Genomic DNA, 19438 nt, shown 5'->3' with positions numbered 1-19438 from the left:
GCATGTTTCTAAAACGTTGGGCCATGATCATGTTTACCAATGAGTTGCATCACCCATAACCCCTTGTTTGGAAACCGAGGAGAGCAGCTCCTCTGTTCAGCTGCTCAAAAGTTCAGGGTCTTCTTTGCTGTATTTTATATTTCATAATGCACCAAACTTTTTCAATGGTTGATAAGTCAGGTTTGCGGTGAGACGAGTTTAACACCTGCATGTATTCCAAGACCTATATGTTGTTCAGCATTAATGATGCCTTCACAAATGTACTGGTTACCCACACCAATGTGCACCGTGCCAACTCTGATGCTGGCTTTTGAACTGTGTTCTGATAACAAGATGGATGCTCCCTCACCTCTTTAGTCCAAAGGATGTGTTCATTATTTCCCCCAAAAAATTCATATTTTGAATTGTCAGGCACAAGAAAGTTTTTGACTCTGGGAAACTGGGAACCGCCTTGTTGTGTGGCGACAGTGCTACCCACTGCGCCATCGTGCCGCCCACTGCAGATGATGAAATCCTCAAATTCTTTGCAAATTAACATCATTCTTAAATTGTCGCAATCTCTCAAGCATGGTCTTCATAGAGTGTTGAACCCTTCCCCATGTTTATTTCAGGAAGTAGTAACATTCTTGTTATTTTGGATCTGTTACCATCCCAGTGCTAGTTATCCCATTTCTTTTTGAGATGTTCAACTGGGGGCTTTCTTTTGTTGCACTGTCCCAACTTTTTTTGAAAGGTATTTTGTGCTTCAAAATGTATTGTTTGACATGTGATGAGGTTTATGGTGCTATTCACACTTAAATACAGGATTTAGGTCTCTTACAAATCATGGCATCCTATTTCTATCTATATTTTACATAGCAACTTTTTTAGGAAATGGGGTTTCATTTTCAAGCTCCAAATAGCTGCCACAGCTGCTTTGATAATGAAGGAATTATCATATGATATTATGAAAATATTATCCTTGCTTGGCTTGCCATTTAATTTTGTCATGCCCTGAATGTCACCAGCACTTGCTGGCACATTCTCCCACCCATTATGTGGTGTTCTGCCCCTTTATCCATGTTTTTCTGTGCTTGCAGTCTTTGATGTCTGTTGTGTGTTTTAATGAGTTTGTTGTTGACATTGCCTCAGCTTCCCACTCTTTCTCTGCCACTCACCCCTCCTGCAGCGGCAAAACCTTAAAGTGCAAACCCAAGTCAATCGGCAGCCAATCTATACGAACACAACAGATTTTGTGTTGTCACTTATTCTATGAAGGGAATTTGTGCCATATTGCCAGGTATCTTACAAATAAACATGGGTTCATCTCTGTGAACATTCACACACTCTTATCTTGTGAAATGTATGTATGTAAATACACTGACTGAGTCAGGGACAAAGACAGATGTAACAGACACACACACACATATACACAAAGGCGCACACAGACACACGCGCACACACACAAACACACACTAATGCATGTGTGCTGAGGACATAGGCATTTGTTTCACTCCAGACCCAAGGGAGGCGGCTGTGTTCTGATGTATTAATCAGTCTCGTCTTCAGCTTGCTAATTAATGACCCATCTGTCCTCTTTCACTGATGTTCTACTTCAAACTCCCTCATAGAAATATACTCACATCGGGCTACCACGCTAAAACCAAGTACTTGTTCCACTGATGGAACTCCAGCCTGGGCCTGGGAGTCACTTATACTCTCAACACTATGAGAAGAGTTCCAACCTTATCAGAAAGGAGCTGTATTTTTCAGTTTTTGCACATTTAGTGGTGCAGACGTTGTGTGACCAGCCTTGTCTGTGTGTGCGTTTATGTGTGCACTCATGTGGGTGTATGTGTGTGTTTGTAGGCTTATCAGGTGAGCCCGGGCAGAGTGTCAGATGCAGTAATGGAGGCTTCAAAGACAAGTGCTGCGGTGAGTTCCCTGGTTGCCTTTTACCCAACCTCCCCCAACCTTTCCTCCCCTATCGTCCCCCAACTCCTGCTGTGTGGACACAGAGAGGCAGTTCAGGGGTAGATGGATTGATAAAAAAGTGATTTAGGGTGATAGATAAGGAAACAGATAAATGGTTAAGAAAGTGTAAACTGAAACAGACAATACAAGTAGAGTGGATCAAGCTGACAGGCCGTGGAGCTCTTGGAAAGTAAAGAGGATGTCAGATAGATAGACAGACAGACAGGCAGACCATTTCAGAAGGTGCAGACAGTGAGAGTTGTGGCCAGGTGTTCCTTTAGCCCACCTCCCTGTCACTTGTATGGATAGAACTACTTCAAACACCCGCCACTTGTCTGCTGCTTTGTTCTGCAGTTCCTTTTGCTCTCGTTGTTTTGATGCTCTTCGCCGCCATGGTTGATTTTGCTTCCTTTGAACAGCTGTTCTATTTCTGGCTTAATACTTGCTTGTTCCCATTCCCATCTTTTGTACTTTTTTTATGTTTGAGTGAGCTTATTTATGTGTGTGTCTTTCGTTTTGTGTTTGACAGTCACAGCTAAGGGATAGTAATTCAGTGATTATTAAATTTGCCTTGAGTGGTTGATCGCTTCAATTCTTCAGAGATTTTTTTTTCTTTCTGTGACTTAAAAGCATGACCACAACAGGCTGTTGAATCATCATTATAGGTAATATGTTTTTATGCTAAACTTTGAAAGCACCTGTAATCATTTAAAGCAGCCTGAACAGCATTACGACAATGAATAACGTTTTTTGTCATGTGAAAATGATGGCATTCTTTATAACCCTGATATTGCTATATGATTATAGTGAAAAGTAATTAAGATATTTGTTTCAAAACTAATTTGAGTTTTTAATACAGTAATAAAAATTAGTTGTTTAATTTTATACAGTATGATTTTTAATTTATAATCTTGTTATTTCAACAAACTGTCAAATTTTTCTCTCCATCATGCATCCGCAGTCCACTTATTTTTTATTTTTTAATTTGTATTTTTCTTACAAATCCTCATACCATATGGACTATTTATTTACCTTTCTGAGATGTTGTGTAACAGTGGTCAAGCAGATACACATGACTAAAAAGACTGTTTTGCATTACTTTCATTTGTTATAATGAAATAATCCAGCCATGATTAAAAGCACAAACAGCCTCAGTTTGGCTCAGCAGGAGGCAATGCAAAGCACAGTTTTTTAACATGTGATGCCATAGACTGTATTATATCTTGATTACTAAGCATACAGTATATGATTTTTGTGTGTTGTAGAGTAAGAAAATGGCTGAGTAAAATGTCCTCAGCGATGTACAAGAATAACAATGAAATGAGGAGCACAGAAACACTTGGTGATGTTGCGTTCTTAACACGTCATATCATATCACTCATGTCAGAAAAAGTTTTTGTTTGCAAAAAATACAATTCAGAATGACTGACATATTTATTCTGTATTTAATGACATTTTGTATTGCATGTCAAAAAGTCTGTAAATGAACTTTAAAAAGGTATCAGCAGTGTTACCATAGTGCTACAACCATCACCTTACGTGTCTTGTTCACTGCACGGATAGCTACACGTGCTAATATTTGTTCCTTGTTCCTGGTCTTCCTCTTTGTCCCTCCTCCTTCCACATCGTTCCTCCTAACAGCAAACCCTGGAGAACAACCTGACCAATCTTGTGAAGAGGAACAGTGAGCTGGAAAACCAAATGGCCAAATTGATCCAGATTTGTCAACAAGTTGAGGTATGAAAGCTGTTCTTGTTTTCTCATGGTCCCAAAACTAAAAAAATTTAATTCAACTGTTTTCACAGTGACGCAGTGTTTAGCGCTGCCGCCTCACAGCACGGCGGACCCATGTTCGAGTCCCGCTCTGTGCATTACATGTGCGTGAAAGTAAATCATGGTCTTGCTTGGGTGTAAAGAGGCATAATAGACACACACAACACCTGATTTTAACCACGAGCATTAGTGATCTGTATAGCAGACATAAACTTAAAGCATGGGGAGAAAAAATTAATCAATGTCCTATGACTGAACCAGCACTTATTGCCAATCTTCTTCAAAATACTTGACCCTGATTACATTTACGCTGCTACAAAGGAAAGCGGTCAGTCTCAGTAGCTCTAGTAGCACTGGTGTCTATAATGCTGAAACAACTAGTTAGAATTTACTGGTTGTGCTTCACTACAATTATACACTTTTTGAACATAGAAGAATTGCTGGCTTCAGTTCAGTTTTTTCATCAATAAACAATTCATAAATTATACATAATGTGCAGATAATCCCTGATCTTCCTGGATTTTTTCCAGCTAAAGTCGGAAGTAGTGCTATATCTCCTTAACAAAAGGGTAGTTTAAAACACTCCCATTCTGGTTTTCTATATAAACTCCCCCAAGTGGGGCTGCCTGTCAGTTTATGACATTAAGGTATAACTTATTCCATACTGATTCCTGTTATGTTGACTTGCAACTATCTGCAAAGGTAAGCTATTAAATTTTTTATTACTTTCTCCAGAGTCAACATGAACATTTTAGTTTATAATTTGCATAATTGTTTCAATCCACATATGCCTGTCAGTAGTAACACAGATTAAATTACGCCTTATTTTTCCGATAGATGCTCATATTATTCAAAGTTTCCCCATAAGAGAAGATGATCTGCAGTAATTTGCCATTTATCTGCCAATTTTCTGAAGTCATTATGTAATTTTCATGGAAAATCACTAAGAGTGGATGCAATTCATAATGCTCTGGATATCTAATTGAGAGTATTTTATTGCTGAGATTTTCATAATCACTTTAATCCGACCACAAAATATTTGTATTTTCTTCCAGTTTGCTATTGATTCTCAATTAGGGGAACTGGATCTAAGTGGAAATCAGTAGGTGGCCGCTGACACAGGTGGTGGTTCAACATACACTCTCTTCACTCTTCTGCCATGCAATCTGCCCTGGATTTTGGTGAAAGCTGATGCAAGTCCCTCACCCAGCACTATCAATTGGTGAAGCTTCAGAAATAAGATGGGGCTCCATTTTTTGGTTTCAGGCTTATGAATAACTTACAACAGAAGCATATTAAGACCCAAGTCTGTCACTGTTATTGATTGTGAGCTTTGTGTTGCCTTTCCCACTAGGACCAGCTCTAAAGCTGTGTTCCTAACATCTTGTTTCTGAAACTGGAACACATCTCATTGAAGAACTACAGTGATATGAACTGAGCCTACAGCCGTTTATTTCATGCTTTATTTTTTGACTCTGACACTCTTGTAGCCTAGTTGTGCTAGCAATGAAAAAAGGGCATTCTTTTATTCCTCAGTAGCTGTATCACATCATTATTAGTCTCGCCTTTGTAAGGGATTCTCTGCCCCAGATCCAAGTGTTCATGAAAGGTCAGCCGTGGGGTACTGTCTCTCAGGTTATATTGAAAAGAATTGTTGGAAGACAAAGACAGATTCTACAAAAGTAAAAAGAACAGATACATTAACAGTGACTGAAACATATAGGCATTGCTTTGAAAATGAATATGCCAAATGCTAGTTTGGGTCTCTTTGACATTTTGTTGTTTGCCAGTGGTATCTCTATAGAGACTGACTCAAATCATTACTCAAGAACAAATGATGAGCTGGAGTCCCTTCCAGCAAGTACCCAAATTCACGGCCAAAAAAGGGGCAGTTATGCAATTAAAATAACTTCTAATATTGGAATAACACTTTTACGATGGGCAAAACCACCACACGTACTTGTACAATAGTTGCATGCAGCTCAATATCTAAACAAGTGCCTGGTGTAAAGTCATTGCCTCAAAAATGCCTTATCGTAAGTGTTGGTCAGCATATAATTTATTATGCTCAAAAAATATTTCATAATGAATTAGGGTTGCAGCCCTCAACAGTTTAATTCCTAAAGGTGTCACACATGCATGAAATATTGACTCCAAACCCAAAGCCGATACGGTTATCTGTCAAAACGTGTAAGTCATTACAAAGAAATCTAGACTCACAAGATGATGATTTGTGAAAGCACACCAGGTCCAATCACCAGGTACAACCTCAGAGTTTGTTCTGTGGTGTCCTAGCCTGAACCCCTACCTGTCTGGAAATGATACAATAGCCAGTCTTGTCAGTGCTGACCTCTTCTACTAAGACTCGTACTGTAATTTTATGGCTTGAGTGTGTACATCCAATCAGACTGGAGTCTACTAATACTTAGTGTTGCCTGTACTGCAATGTCAACATGCATAAGTACTCTCTCTCACTCCCTGTATCTATCTCAAACACACACAGACACACACACACACACACACACACACACACACACACACACACACACACACACACACACTTCCTGTTTTAAGGCACTCACTCTTAATAAACACTATCATTAGTCTGTAAAATTTGACTTTAATGGTCGCAGGGGACAAATGCACTTTAGTGCTGCCATCTCTCTGTTTTGTCGTTCATTCCTTATTAACTGGGCAAGACTCCATTTTCACTCCAAGGTCCTTGAAAAGAAACTCTTGCAGCCGCTCACCCAATCAAAATTAAATGATCGGTGTGTGATTCATTAAGCAAACTGTTTTTCAGCTCACACAGACAGGAAAGAAAATCTGTTTTTTGACTTTATGTGCATGTTGTTGCTATGCTGTGGTGGTACACAACAACAACAAAATTTGTAAATTATTTATCCTAAAATAATGGTAAATAATAAAATAGAAGGGATGGGGGGGCATGCACCACTGACTGAACCATCTCATTAAAGATAACTGCATGTTTTTCTTCAGATTTGTTCCCATTCACAGCTGTTCTCCTGTGTCATATCAGTGTCAATGGGCCATTTTAATTATTCATACGATGAATGAATGACTATTCAGGTGAATTGCAGTTAATATGCTGTATGTCTTTGTAATGTGCAGTAGTAGATCGATGGAAATCTTAAGAATACAGAAGATGGGACAGGTAGCAAACAAAATAATAACACTTTAAGGATAGAGATGGAGCAAGAGGATAATGCAATACTCAATATGAAAATCAATAATACTATGACCAAACAAACACAGACACAATGCAGGACAATATAATAATACGTTGCAATACAGGAGAAGAAAAAAGACAGATTTAGTAAAGTGAGAGTTTGAGCAAAGTAAATCTCTGACAGGCTTTCAGTGTGACCTGGATTCTTCTCTTTTTGCAGCATATTGAATTGGTGCCTGAGATACGATCAAACAGTGTGAATCTGTTTTCTGTGTGTCAGCACATACTGTAACTTCTCGTCTGTCTTAGAAAAGATGAAATGACTTAATTATATATTCAGTGATTCTTTCTTGGGAAGCCTCTGTCCTCTGTAACAGTATTTGGTCTAGTTGTAACCGTTGTTACAGCCGTCGCTGTGCTTTATGACATCCAACACAATGCTTGGCATTCTGGAAATTCTAGAGAAAATGATGTGAGTGTTGGCATTGCAGTGATTGTTGTGAAGCTAATCAACATCTCTGTTATCCATTAATTACTGTGTAGCTTGGTGGATATTAATAGACAGCAGAGAAGGAAGAGGGGGTTGTTATTCAAATGTCATTAGCCCAAAATCATTGTAACATTGAGTGTAAAATATTCATACAGTGGAAACTGAAACTAAAAAACTGAGTGAATTCAAAAGCTTAAACAGTTCGCCTACCTGTGTATAATTTGTCTCAATTACAAAAAGATGTTTTAACTGATTTTAATACAATATGTCATGTTTGGAGCCTTCTGTACATCATTGTCTGTGAAGCATTTCAATTTTAACTGTGTCTTCAGAACAACCAGCCATTTTTCATGAGCGAGTATGATTAATTGTTTTTCTTTTCAAATTTCTGTTAACGTGATATGCTAAAATTAGGTTTCTGCAGTATTGCTTTGATAAGTTTCCAGAGTTTTTTTGCTCACATGGACATCTGAAAAAACAAGGAAGTACATTTTTATTCCCTAGGAGTGTCCTCCTTTATCACGGTTGTTTAATGCAATTTAATTTTGATTCATCTTTCCAAATATTGCAGAAGAATGCTGATCAGGCAACTTGATCAGCAAATGGTTGGCCCAGATTATTTGGTAATGTAATGCATTTACATATCTAGTCTTTAACCCCCTCATCTGCTGACTCACTCATTTGGGGCCACCCTGATGATGTCCATCATGCTAACCACTTGTAGTTTTTCTTGATGGATTCTCATAAATTAGGATGGTAGGCTTGAGCATTTGGCGCAGAGGAATGCATCAAATGTTTGAATCTGATAGAAAAGCAACCATTCAACCACAAAGAGCCTTAGTTGGTTGTAATAGTCAGACGTTCATGTGTGGTGATTCAACCAGGAACCTTTTAGCCCAGACCTATTTTGGGCTTTTTTGTTTGTTTTGTTTTTTGTTTTGTTTTGGGATTTTACATCCAAGAAGAATATGAATCAGCAGTGTGAACATTGCTGCATTGCTGCCTGCTGTCTCATCTTTCCTCTATTTAATTTCCTGGAGCAGCACTGAGATCTAACAGTCCACTGGTGTTGTTTTTTCTTTTGAATATTTCTAAAACCATTGGTACATCCAAATTAAGAGGAGATTCAGACATCATTGGAAGGGTCATAGATAAAGCTATAAAGTGATTGTCTCCATGTTGTTGCCATATAGGTAAAAGCATTTCTCTGTAGGCCCTTCAGCATGTTGAGTCCATTCTTCCATTTTCCACATTTAAGTGAAAGGCCACATAGTCTGTTGATGATCAACAAGCATTAATAAGGATGTAATAGAAACTGTGAAGATCTGCTTGAAGAGCTCAAATGTTGCTGGCATAATATTGACTACATTTGCCAAATACTACAAATAAGGACTGACAGCTTAGTACAAATAAAGCTGAGGAAAATATTATTATCTTAATGTTTGGTCTGAATAAAATGGCAGAAGTGTCAGAGGCAATATGACAGTATATTTAATAATGGGTTATTTCAATCTGGACAAAAATGCTGGACTTGTTGATGATAAACTGGCTTTGTTAAACCTGTCATAATTAATCTGTGTATGCAAGACATGTGATATGAATATAATTATAGTTTGAATCTTTGAACAAAGTTCTTTGTTTTACAGAAGTTCTAATTAAAATTGAATGCCATTGAAGCATGTCCAATTAGCAGCTATTTCTTACATAATATCCATCCCTATTGGTCCCATAGATGCATTTTGGGTTTTTTCTCCATTAAACTTCAGTTAGTTATTCTTCTCCTGTTTCGGGTCTTGATGTTGTCAGGCTCTCATAAAACTCTGAGATGTGGCACAGAAATGTTGCACAGCATCAGAGATGCATCTGTTTGCAAAGAGAGAAGGAGTAGGTTATAAACAGACTGTAGATGTATTGAGCTTTTCTAATCTGACTGATCACTCAAATCGCTTTTCAACACAACCCAGAATTTATGCTTTCAGACAGAGAATGATATCATGGTGGATGTCGCTACCACTAAGGGCACTATCTGTTCATAAGGAGCCAAACACCATCCGAGCATGGACAGGGACATATTGTGGTTTTAGCGTCTTTCCCAAAGACACCTCTACATGTAAAACCTTCCAATACAACATGAGCCACAGTTCCTCGGGGACAATGAAAAGTCAAATGATATAATCAGTGAGACGCAAAGAGGACGGGGCAGCAGTCAGTCAGGCAGTGGTTGAATAGAAAGAAAAGGAATTCAGTTGAATAGTGAAACTGACATTAAAATGATTAAAGGCTAATGATTTAAGTTGTAAGAGGTTAACAGCTGTTCTGAGACTGAAAGCCTTCTCAAGGTTTCCGTGGAAGTCATTTGGTTGGGCTACTTCATTTTGGGAGCCAATCATGATTTAATTGTCTGGTATTATGATTTGAACCTCAGATGTCACCCTGGAGTTGGTGGTTTGTGCTACAATGCAAGTCAGTATGTTTGCAATATTGATTTCCTTAGGCTAACACTGTGTTAATGCCCTTTTTCCCAGCAATTCCACATAGTTTCTATAGTCCTCAACTATAGAAAATTGAGCTCTTCTCCACTTCTTGTTATTTCAGATTTAAACGAAAGTTTGGTTTGAATCACCTCATATACAGTACTTGCAAAATATATGATTACTAATATTGAAGTTATATATTTTGCGACACCCACAGATTGAAGAAGTAAATAGGTGGCTGAACAGGTCCTTTATTGCAGCTACTGCAGGTATTGTAAGAAATACACATTATCAAGACTAACTGGTTCACGAGGTTCATTTCATTTTTCTGGAGTTAACAAATCTTCTGCAAATCACCACATTGTGCAGATATGTTGAGATGTTAAATCACAGTGTCAGGAGAAATCAAGACTTCCCCCCTCATCCTGAGTTTAGCTCACCTATGTGTGATTGACAGTGTTTGAGTGGCCCTGCTTGGCCACACACATCAGTCCTGCCATTATTTGCTGAAACAGTGTAGAGTAATGGTGAATGGAGACTGTCACTCATTTGAAACAAAAAATAAATGAAGGTGCCTATTTTCATTTGATTTTAGAGCTGAAGTAAAATGGAGCTTATTCCACAACATAAAATATTAGCAAATGAATTGAATTTTGGAATAATGCAGGAGCTGAGCTAATATGATTATGTATGGGTGCATGTCAGCTCAATGTATCTCTCTGGAGATACATTGAGAACCAGAGGTGGACATTGTGGACAAACAAGAGAACCAGAGGTGGACATTGTTCTTCCTGTGTTGGGCTTTTAATAGACAAGTAGTTTTTTATTGAATGATTTTGCTGGCATCCTAATGTACCTGGGTGACATTTTCGTCACAGTGGTGTAGATTGAATTATTCAATTCTATTCATTTGCTAAACATGTCTGCATTTCATCTTCTCACCTAATATAGAGTGTAATTTGACTGCAGATGCCAATGTGCCACTGTGATTTTTATGTCATTAAATTCTTTTTAACCTTATGAGCAGAAAACAGAGAATGGAGTGTACTTAAATGCCACCTGCATTACCAAGCAATCTGCTACGTTATCTGTGTATCTGTTCTCAGAATGGGCAGGATTTAAGTTTAAAGTTCAAATTGATTTAAGGTGATGACAAGCTGCCATGTCTTAATATTAGAAAACTGCTTGTTACGCATATTTGGCACTGGGCTTCAAAGCAACTATGCCATTGATGGAAAAGTTCTGTATATGTTATTGTGAATAATAAACTTCAGTTTATAGCCTGGTTTAAACCTAATTTTTATTTATTATTGTATATTAGTTTGACGAAGTAATGTAAATATGGTAGTCATAATTATCATCAAGCATTTTTCTCCAGGAAGTTGAAGAAATATGCCTTTTTTATAACTGAACGTGAAGACTACCTATTTTTCCATCTCTGCCTTTGGGAGACTGTTTTTCAGAACCATCTTTATAGCTTTATGAACAGCTGGAAACTAGAGCATCCTTTAAACATGGCATTGGCAAAGTGATTTGAACGCACCTGCAGAGGACCCTGATGAATAGGAAGCTGCACAGCATGTTCCAATGTTTGTGTAGCAGGGAGTGGGTGATAATGTCAGGAGAAGGCAGGAGGTTCTCGGTGAGGTGAAAAAGGAGGACATTGATGAAGCTGGTTCATGTAAGCTGCCACACCGTACCTGCAATTTATTGGGATCCTGTGCTTCTATTTTCATCCTAACTAATTATCAACCTGTAATCAAGAGATGGATCTTTGCAGGATTAAATTTGTTTGTGTTGTTTTTCTGACACGAGAATTTATCTTAATATTTCTCACCCGAATTCCCACAGCAATCCACTACATGATTGCGTGACTGTGTGGCACCATGAGACAAAGAAATTGTCTCTGAATGAATGCACCTCATGTTTTCATGAATGCCTTCAAAGCCTTACACCATATAGAGTAATATGCGTCTGAAGTGACTTGAATAAAAACCCATCAGACCACAAAGGTGTAATTATAATTTTATGTTTCAAACAAATCCAATGGTTATGTTTCTTTTTATCGTGCCACAGTCTTCAACTCACTGCTTGTTCACCATGTATGAATGTGAGTATTTTAGAAGGCACAAATAATGCTGCAAACTTTTAATTTTTTAATTTCTAAATAACCTGTCTTTTGTTTTTCTCATCTTTCACAATGCCCACTGAATGGAAGAGTGGACTAATCAGTGTTTATAATTCATGAAATCTTATAGCTAATCATTTTAAAAATCCAGATAAAGCCCCATACATAAAAAATAAAACAGTTTGTTTTAATTTTACCATCAATAAAAGGTTGTTGTAATTTAGTGTGTTTTGTTGCAGATGTGAGCACACACAAGGTTATTTTGGCCTGATTCAGACAGTCATATAGAGGGATGTGTCAGTCATGTGTACCTGATTTTCTCTCCAGGTAAACACAGCCATGCATGAAGCCAAGCTGGTGGAGGAGTGCGATGAGTTAGTGGAGATTATTCGCCAGAGAAAACAGGTCATCGCTGTGAAGATCAAAGAGTCAAAGGTAAATAGCACACTTTTTGTATTTAAACTTCTGGTTTAAAGACATTTGAATAACATAGTTTATTTTGCGATTTAAAATGTAGCAATAGCTCCAGCACGTTCCACCTACAGTACCTGGAATTCATTTTTCATATGAAGCGTTAGCAGTAAAGTTACCACTAATGGGCTTTTATATTATTTTGATGTATATTCATATTATTTGTAAATACAGTGGTACCTCTGCTTACGAAATTAATTGGTTCCGGAAGAAATTACGTAAGTAGAAAATTACGTAAGTAGAGACGCGTTTTCTATGCAAATGCCCTAATCCGTTCCAAGCCCACAAAAATTCCGACATAAATGTTTTATAAAGCATAAAAATCCATCAAAACATGTAACAAATACATGTTACGATTAGATCATTACACAATAAATGAGAGTTGTGCATAATGTAAAAAAAACAAAGAATAGAGTAAAGAATGATAATGACGGTCATTTACCTTTTAACTGCTGTCCCCATTGTTTTTTGCCCTCTTTGGTTCATGCGCTCCTATCTCACGATGCCGAACAACAGAGTGAATTCCAGTCCTCCTTTTGAACTTCTCCAACCACCCATGCCATGCCGTAAACTCCTTAAACTTCCTCTTCTTTTAATAACGTGGCGATTGTAGATTTTTGGCCATATTCTTTGGCGAGATCAACCAAACGCATCCCTTTCTCATGCTTTTCTATTATCTCTTGCTTTGTTTGTACGGACAAAAAAACTCTTCATCTTTTCTTTTCCTCTTTTCTCCGTCACTTTCTTGGGGTCCATAGCGAATACGTACTGAAAAAGTTATTACATTTGCGCAAAACTATCAGACTACCTCACGGGTCGAGTGCCGAATGCCGAGACACTCCATAAGGACCGTTCTAGCTCCACACAGAGGTGGAGTGGCATCCCTCTTAGCCAATGGGATGCCAGGAAGATACGTAATAGGTAATAGCAAATGGCAGAGCAGCTATGAGAATGTTGCGTTCAGGAACCTGTGGGAGATTTGAGTATCAGCCAATACTGTGTTTTTATATTACGTAAGTCGAACTTTCTTTCATAAGTACAGGTCATATTTTCCTGCTGAGAAATTTCGTAAGTAGAAAATTTCGTAACTAGAGACATTCGTAAGTAGAGGTATCACTGTAAATAGATTTCAAAGTAAACTTCTGTGTCACTTCCCCCTGGAAGAGAAAAAGCAGCTTTTATGAAAGAATGAAAATGACAGTAGCAGTGCTTGGACACAATATTTTCTCCCGGGTCCTTCAGTGCTGGTATTTTATGAGCCTTCCTCTGTAGCTGGCTGCTTGTTTACTCAAACACACTTCATATGGACGCTTTAGGAAAAACTGAAAATACCACTGAGAAATAAACTGGAGAGAAAGAGAGAATAACAAAAGCTGGTCCCACAGGTAGGTAACCATCATGAATGTGTGTGGAGAGAATGCAAGACTGCAGCAAAGAGTGATGTGAACCTGTCATCCTTCTCGAGGTGAAATTTTAAGTGTTGTTTGAAGATCCTCTGAGGCAGCAAAAGAGCTTTGAGAGATGAAAGATTTCAAAACACTGAACACAAGGACTGAAGTTAGAGTGTATATTAGAGCACGGGGCTGTGGGTGAGAGGGGGAGAAATTCTACTGTTGAGAGTCCGCATTTGTAAAAGGCTAGCAGAAACCGGAGGAATGAAATGCAGCAGGTGAGGGAACAAGTTGATGATTGATTGAAGCCAGACTAAAAGGGGGCAAATTCATATCCGTGGCTGTTTATGGGTCAACTAGGAAGAGGCACCTTGAGTACAAGTGTGTTTGAGTAGAAGTGGACGTCATCAGGTCAGGTAAATGTGGGTTGCTTTAGCCGGTTCAACAAGCCGCTCGACAAGGCCTTTTTCCTAACGTAACTGCAGGATATGTAATGACTCAGAGGTGACTCTGCAACAGACTTACACAATTATTGAGTGTGATGGGCAGAAGCACCCAAAGTGCTCTCATTCTGTCTTTCTCATTTCCCCCTGACAATCTGTGTATCTCAGACGACTCTGCAGCCATGCCTAATCTGTCCCTGCCCAAACAAACTATGATATCCCTGTGTGTGCAACAGAGTTATGATTATTGATTTAATCCCAATGTACTTGAAAGAAGAATTTAATGTTTTTGAATACATGTGTTGCTGCAGTTGGAAACTGGTTAGCTTGACTTTTCATGAAAACAGGAAATGGGGGGGAAAGCAGGTTGGCTGGAAACGTCATCCACTGACCACATCGAAAAATAATCTACTTCATCTGAACAGATACCACAGTGTGAAATGAAATGAAAATCAGATACCAAACCTCACTACGTTATAGGAGTACTATTTCACTTTTAGCTGCAAACTTGAGTGAGAGCAAAGCATAGAGTAAGGCTGATCCAATGAGATCTATCATTCATTTCACGTCCTTTTACTCTTAATATTTAGAATGCTGTTGTTCTAAGCAGCAAGGCATGAGCAACAGGAAACAGCCTGGCAGTGTCATCCTTTGAATCGAATCCAAGATAAAGCCAGACAAATGGACTGGTGGTGCAGTGTCTCCAGTTTAATGTAATCTTTCTTTTGCTGTTTTACAAAAGCTTCTTTGAGTCCAAGTTTGCTGGATGTCTTTCAATACAATGCTGGTTTTGATCTTTTAATGAAGGCTATGTCCTTTATAAAGATATTGCCTTCACTCATAGCTCACCAAAACAGAGTCTTAATTTTATTAATCACTAATGACTAAAGTCAACAGTGCAGGACCAGGAAGGGCAAAACAGAAATATCAGGGGGTAAAGAAAGGAGTGAGAAAGTAGTAATGTCTCCCAAGCAGAAGGGTGTTTCATGAGGAATAACTTATATTGATGAACATTAATTTATACAAGCTTTGATTAAATAGACTTTTATATTCATATGTAAATGAGCCAGATCTGTGCAGGAGACGAGGCACACACACAGAGACACACACACTCAAACAAAGAAACAAACTGCACAATTCCCAATAATTTTGAGAAAGAGGCAGTAATCTTCTCCATAATTGTTGTTTGCGCGTATGTTGCTTAAATACAACCCACCCATTAAACCCGTCTCACTTGCCCTCTCAATGCGGTCATCAACCTGCACAAATGTTGTTTATAGAGATGAAGGATTATGCTGGACTTGGTGGAAAAGCAGCTCAAGCATCAGTTGAAAACTCCATTAATGCTCCAGCTTAGAGAGACAGAGGAGCAGCTTTCCCACCAATAGATTGTGAATGCACATTAGATTCTGTCTGAGACAGCTTGCTGATATCCCTTGAGTAGATTGCCACATAGTTTCTTTCTAAACCTGAATTTGGATAATAATTCAATCCTTTAAGGGAAAAAAAATGTGTGGCTGAATTTATTTATATGTGTAATCCTTTTAGTGCACTCTCCATTAAAATGTTTCTGCTTTCTGACTGAAAGTATGCCATTTTCAGATGCACACAGTAAGAAGGTATTTCTTAAAAGGTGCTTTTTGCCAAATTAAGGTTCCTGTTAACACATAGAAAAGTCCTAAAAGGGTGCTGGGAAGCTCTCAGATCAGGTGCTTTTGTAGTGAGAGAAAGTAAAGGTACTTCATTTTTGTTTTGACTACACACTTAGCTGACAGATGGTTGACTAAACAGAAAAACTACCGCACAGAGTAATGGATGATAAACACATCACCAACCAATAACATTCATTCAGCAGCTTTCTATTGTCTGGGTGATCTGGTCTCACAAAGGAATTTTCATTCACATGTTTCTGACTTGTGAGTGGATTTCTAAGAAAGAGCAAAAGTAGTGACCCCTTCCTGACGCATCTTTCTGAGAAGTTCCAATATTTTCAATCCAAAGTACTTAAAGAAGAAAAAATAACATACAGAGAGGCATTACTTGCTGTGGATGCTCTGTGTATTCCTTCTGCATCAAGCGTTGATAATCAGAACAGGAAAGTGATTTATTTTCTACCACAAGAAAGTCTCAAGAGAAAAGGGATTGAGATGCTGGTTAAACCCATGACTTTCCCCTAAAAGATGGCTTTTTATCCCTTGGCAATTAATCGGTCCTTTCTGTCTTAAAAAAAAAAATGCTGTCTGGACACATCTCTAAATGTTCACAGAGGTTACCTTTGAATATCTCACTTCTGATATGGACTCCATCCAAACATGCTAATTAAATCTACAGCTCACATTTCACTGACAGTCCCAAGGCTCAACCCACCTGTGTTATTTCCTTTACAGTTTTTTTCCACTCAGTTTATTTGAAAAATGTTTAAGTGGACCATAATGAAGATAAATGGATTACTCTAATTTTGAATTGGCACAGAATGGCAGGGCATGTAGTCTTACATTTGAAACATTCACCAACATTCATACATGTATGATACTAAATAACTGTTGACCTAGCTGAGGCAGTACAACTGGTTTTATAAATAGCTCTTTCATAGACACAGGCACATACACATGTATTACATAGAGGCATATTGCTCCTCTTGCCCTGACTATTATTCTATTCAGTGATATGCGGTCAGAGGATGGGCCTCACCTGCCACCATGAAAGAAAAAAATGAAAAATGGAAGAAATACATTAAATGGTTATATTTATCCAGTGAAGTGTATTATAAAGTTATTTTCCATGTAACATCACTAATGTTAGGTTAATTTTTTACTCAAAATCGCCAAATTTTCACATTTACCACTGAAATACTGAGAAGAGACCTGTGATGAGGCACCAGCTAGTGGAGCCTCACCATGGATTGATCAATGGCTGGACTAGCTGTGCTGGTATGCTATACAGTGAGACCGTAATGCTATCAGTGCCTCACCAGCCATGAACCTCACCGCACGTCACTGATACTATTATACTTCTACAGTAAACTACTGTTATTAGTACACAACAAGTTCCTAAGTTCAGTCTGACCCAGACTCTAACCCAATAACTAAGACTCTCTGTCAGCTCTTCTGGATTCATGGTGACTCCATACCTCTGTGTCCTTTAATATATGAGTATGCATCCCTGAGCTTATAGATATAATAAAAGAGATTATGACTGACTGTGTGACCTGCAGGCAGAAGATATTGAAAATATTTAGTTGACATCTAAAGCTTGTCTTTATCTTAAGAATGGCATCCACATAGTTCTCTAATGAGCACCTCTAACGTCCTTTGTTTCTTAAGATTTTGAAACAGATATTCTTACGAAGAGATATTTGATCAGCATCCAAAGGATTCAGTGTTTATCCAAAGCCTCCCCATGATTTTCTGTTGTTTTCATGTTGTTATTCTCCTAAAGTGATCAAACGTCAGTTTTACCTGCCATATGGCAACTTGTTGGTGTCACTTAGGAATTATCTAAGGAGCTGCTGATAGTAGAGCAATTTGGCAGCAAAGCAATTTGTGCATCAGTTCCTTTTTATAATAATAAATACTTCATATCAAAAACTCCCCACAAGTTAATTAGAATGGAAGAAACTTCTTGCATGAGAGGTGGAACATCTTCAAACCTCAAGTATTGCAGCAATTCAGATGTTTCTAATTCAACCTTCAGTAATTACCATGACCTGGATGAAGAAATATCTACACAAGCATAGGCTAATACGTAAGCTCAGTGGAGAATCACATTGGGTCTGCTTTCCTGCAAACCTGTGGAAAAACTGCAGTGTATTGCAGTAAAACATCCTGTTCAATAACTGTGTGTGTTCCAGGTGATGAAACTGCGTAAGTTGGCTCAGCAGATTGCAAACTGTCGCCAGTGTCTGGAGCGATCCAGCGCCCTCATCACACAAGCTGAACAGAGCCTGAAGGAGAATGATCATGCCCGTTTCCTCCAGACTGCCCGAAATGTAGCTGAAAGGTGGGTGATGAAGTGCATACACAAACACATATATGTACATATGTTCTGCATATGTACTACATGGTAGATAAGTGATTGAGAGGAAGATGGATTTTACTTACACCAGGAGTTGTTTGTGTAAGCAAAATTGTAGTTTTACTGCCATACATAATTTTGTTAGAGAGGTGTACATAAGCAGATAACTTCAGAGGACTGGAAAAAAAGAAAAGAAACAATGAACCCACAAAATCCACTCACAGAAATCAATGGAAAGATACTCAGCTTTTTCCTCGCATTTGCCCTCTGTGGCTTACTGAGCCAGAAAAAATATTCATTAGGATGCAAGAGGTTGTGTTTAAGTCCCTAAGGACAGCAAGAATATATACTGCACAAATTAATCCCAAATAACCACTGATATGTGAATAATTACCTAGAAATGGCCTTACATTATGTTATTATTAACTCTAAAACACTACATTGCTGTGGCATATAAATGAAGAACTGAATGTTGTTATATTTTAAACAATCTCTTATATGTTGTAAATAGCTTTTTGTTTAATTTTTTATCCCCCCCCCCATCAAAGGGGACATAAGTAGTACCAGTGTACATTATTTTACACACAAAGGGATATGAGATAAGGATCTGTCCATAAAAATATTTGAAATGGGTTGGTTTCTGTGTCATTTTGCCCACTTGCACCTATGATAGTAGCAGTATGTAGTTTAATCTCTATGTCTACGGTCCTTCACTTATTCTTTCTGGTGTTTTTTTTAATCTCAAAACTATTTGTACGTACAACTTCTGTCCAACTCCTCTCACATCCTTCTCTTTTTACCTCTGTCATGCTCCTGACATTTCCTTTTCCTCATGCCTCACATCCTGATCACTCAAAAAGGGTTGCCATGGCGACAGCCTCCTCACAGGTACTCATCCCTGATGTCAACCTGAATGAGGCGTTTGACAACTTTGCCCTGGACTTTTCCCGAGAGAAGAAGATTTTAGAGGGACTAGATTACCTAACAGGTATGTGTCTACTCCACATTGACACCTATTGGACTTCTACTGGTGTTGTCAATAGAACATCTTCACACCTATTATTTAGTTTTTTGCAAAATATTTTTCTCTGTATCAATAAAAATTTCATTC

The 19438-nt window shown here is 38.2% G+C and overlaps 1 protein-coding gene across 3 annotated transcripts in view; it reads left to right on the top strand.

Annotated features, from left to right (window-relative positions):
- Window positions 1-19438, top strand: part of mid2 (midline 2) — an 85655-nt gene that overhangs the window by 42066 nt on the left and 24151 nt on the right. Inside the window, exons 3-7 of one of the 3 annotated variants that reach the window (XM_068325667.1) lie at window positions 1849-1914; window positions 3595-3690; window positions 12336-12443; window positions 18164-18312; window positions 19188-19315. In XM_068325667.1, coding sequence (XP_068181768.1) covers window positions 1849-1914; window positions 3595-3690; window positions 12336-12443; window positions 18164-18312; window positions 19188-19315 — 547 coding nt within the window. The remainder of the gene's footprint in view (window positions 1-1848; window positions 1915-3594; window positions 3691-12335; window positions 12444-18163; window positions 18313-19187; window positions 19316-19438) is intronic. The other 2 variants (XM_068325668.1, XM_068325670.1) reach the window with 2 other exon arrangements.

This window comes from Antennarius striatus, chromosome 10 (assembly GCF_040054535.1).
Source record: "Antennarius striatus isolate MH-2024 chromosome 10, ASM4005453v1, whole genome shotgun sequence".
NCBI lineage: Eukaryota > Metazoa > Chordata > Actinopteri > Lophiiformes > Antennariidae > Antennarius > Antennarius striatus.
The sequence above is the reverse complement of the archived record's forward strand: the minus strand, read 5'-3'. Positions and strand labels throughout refer to the sequence as shown.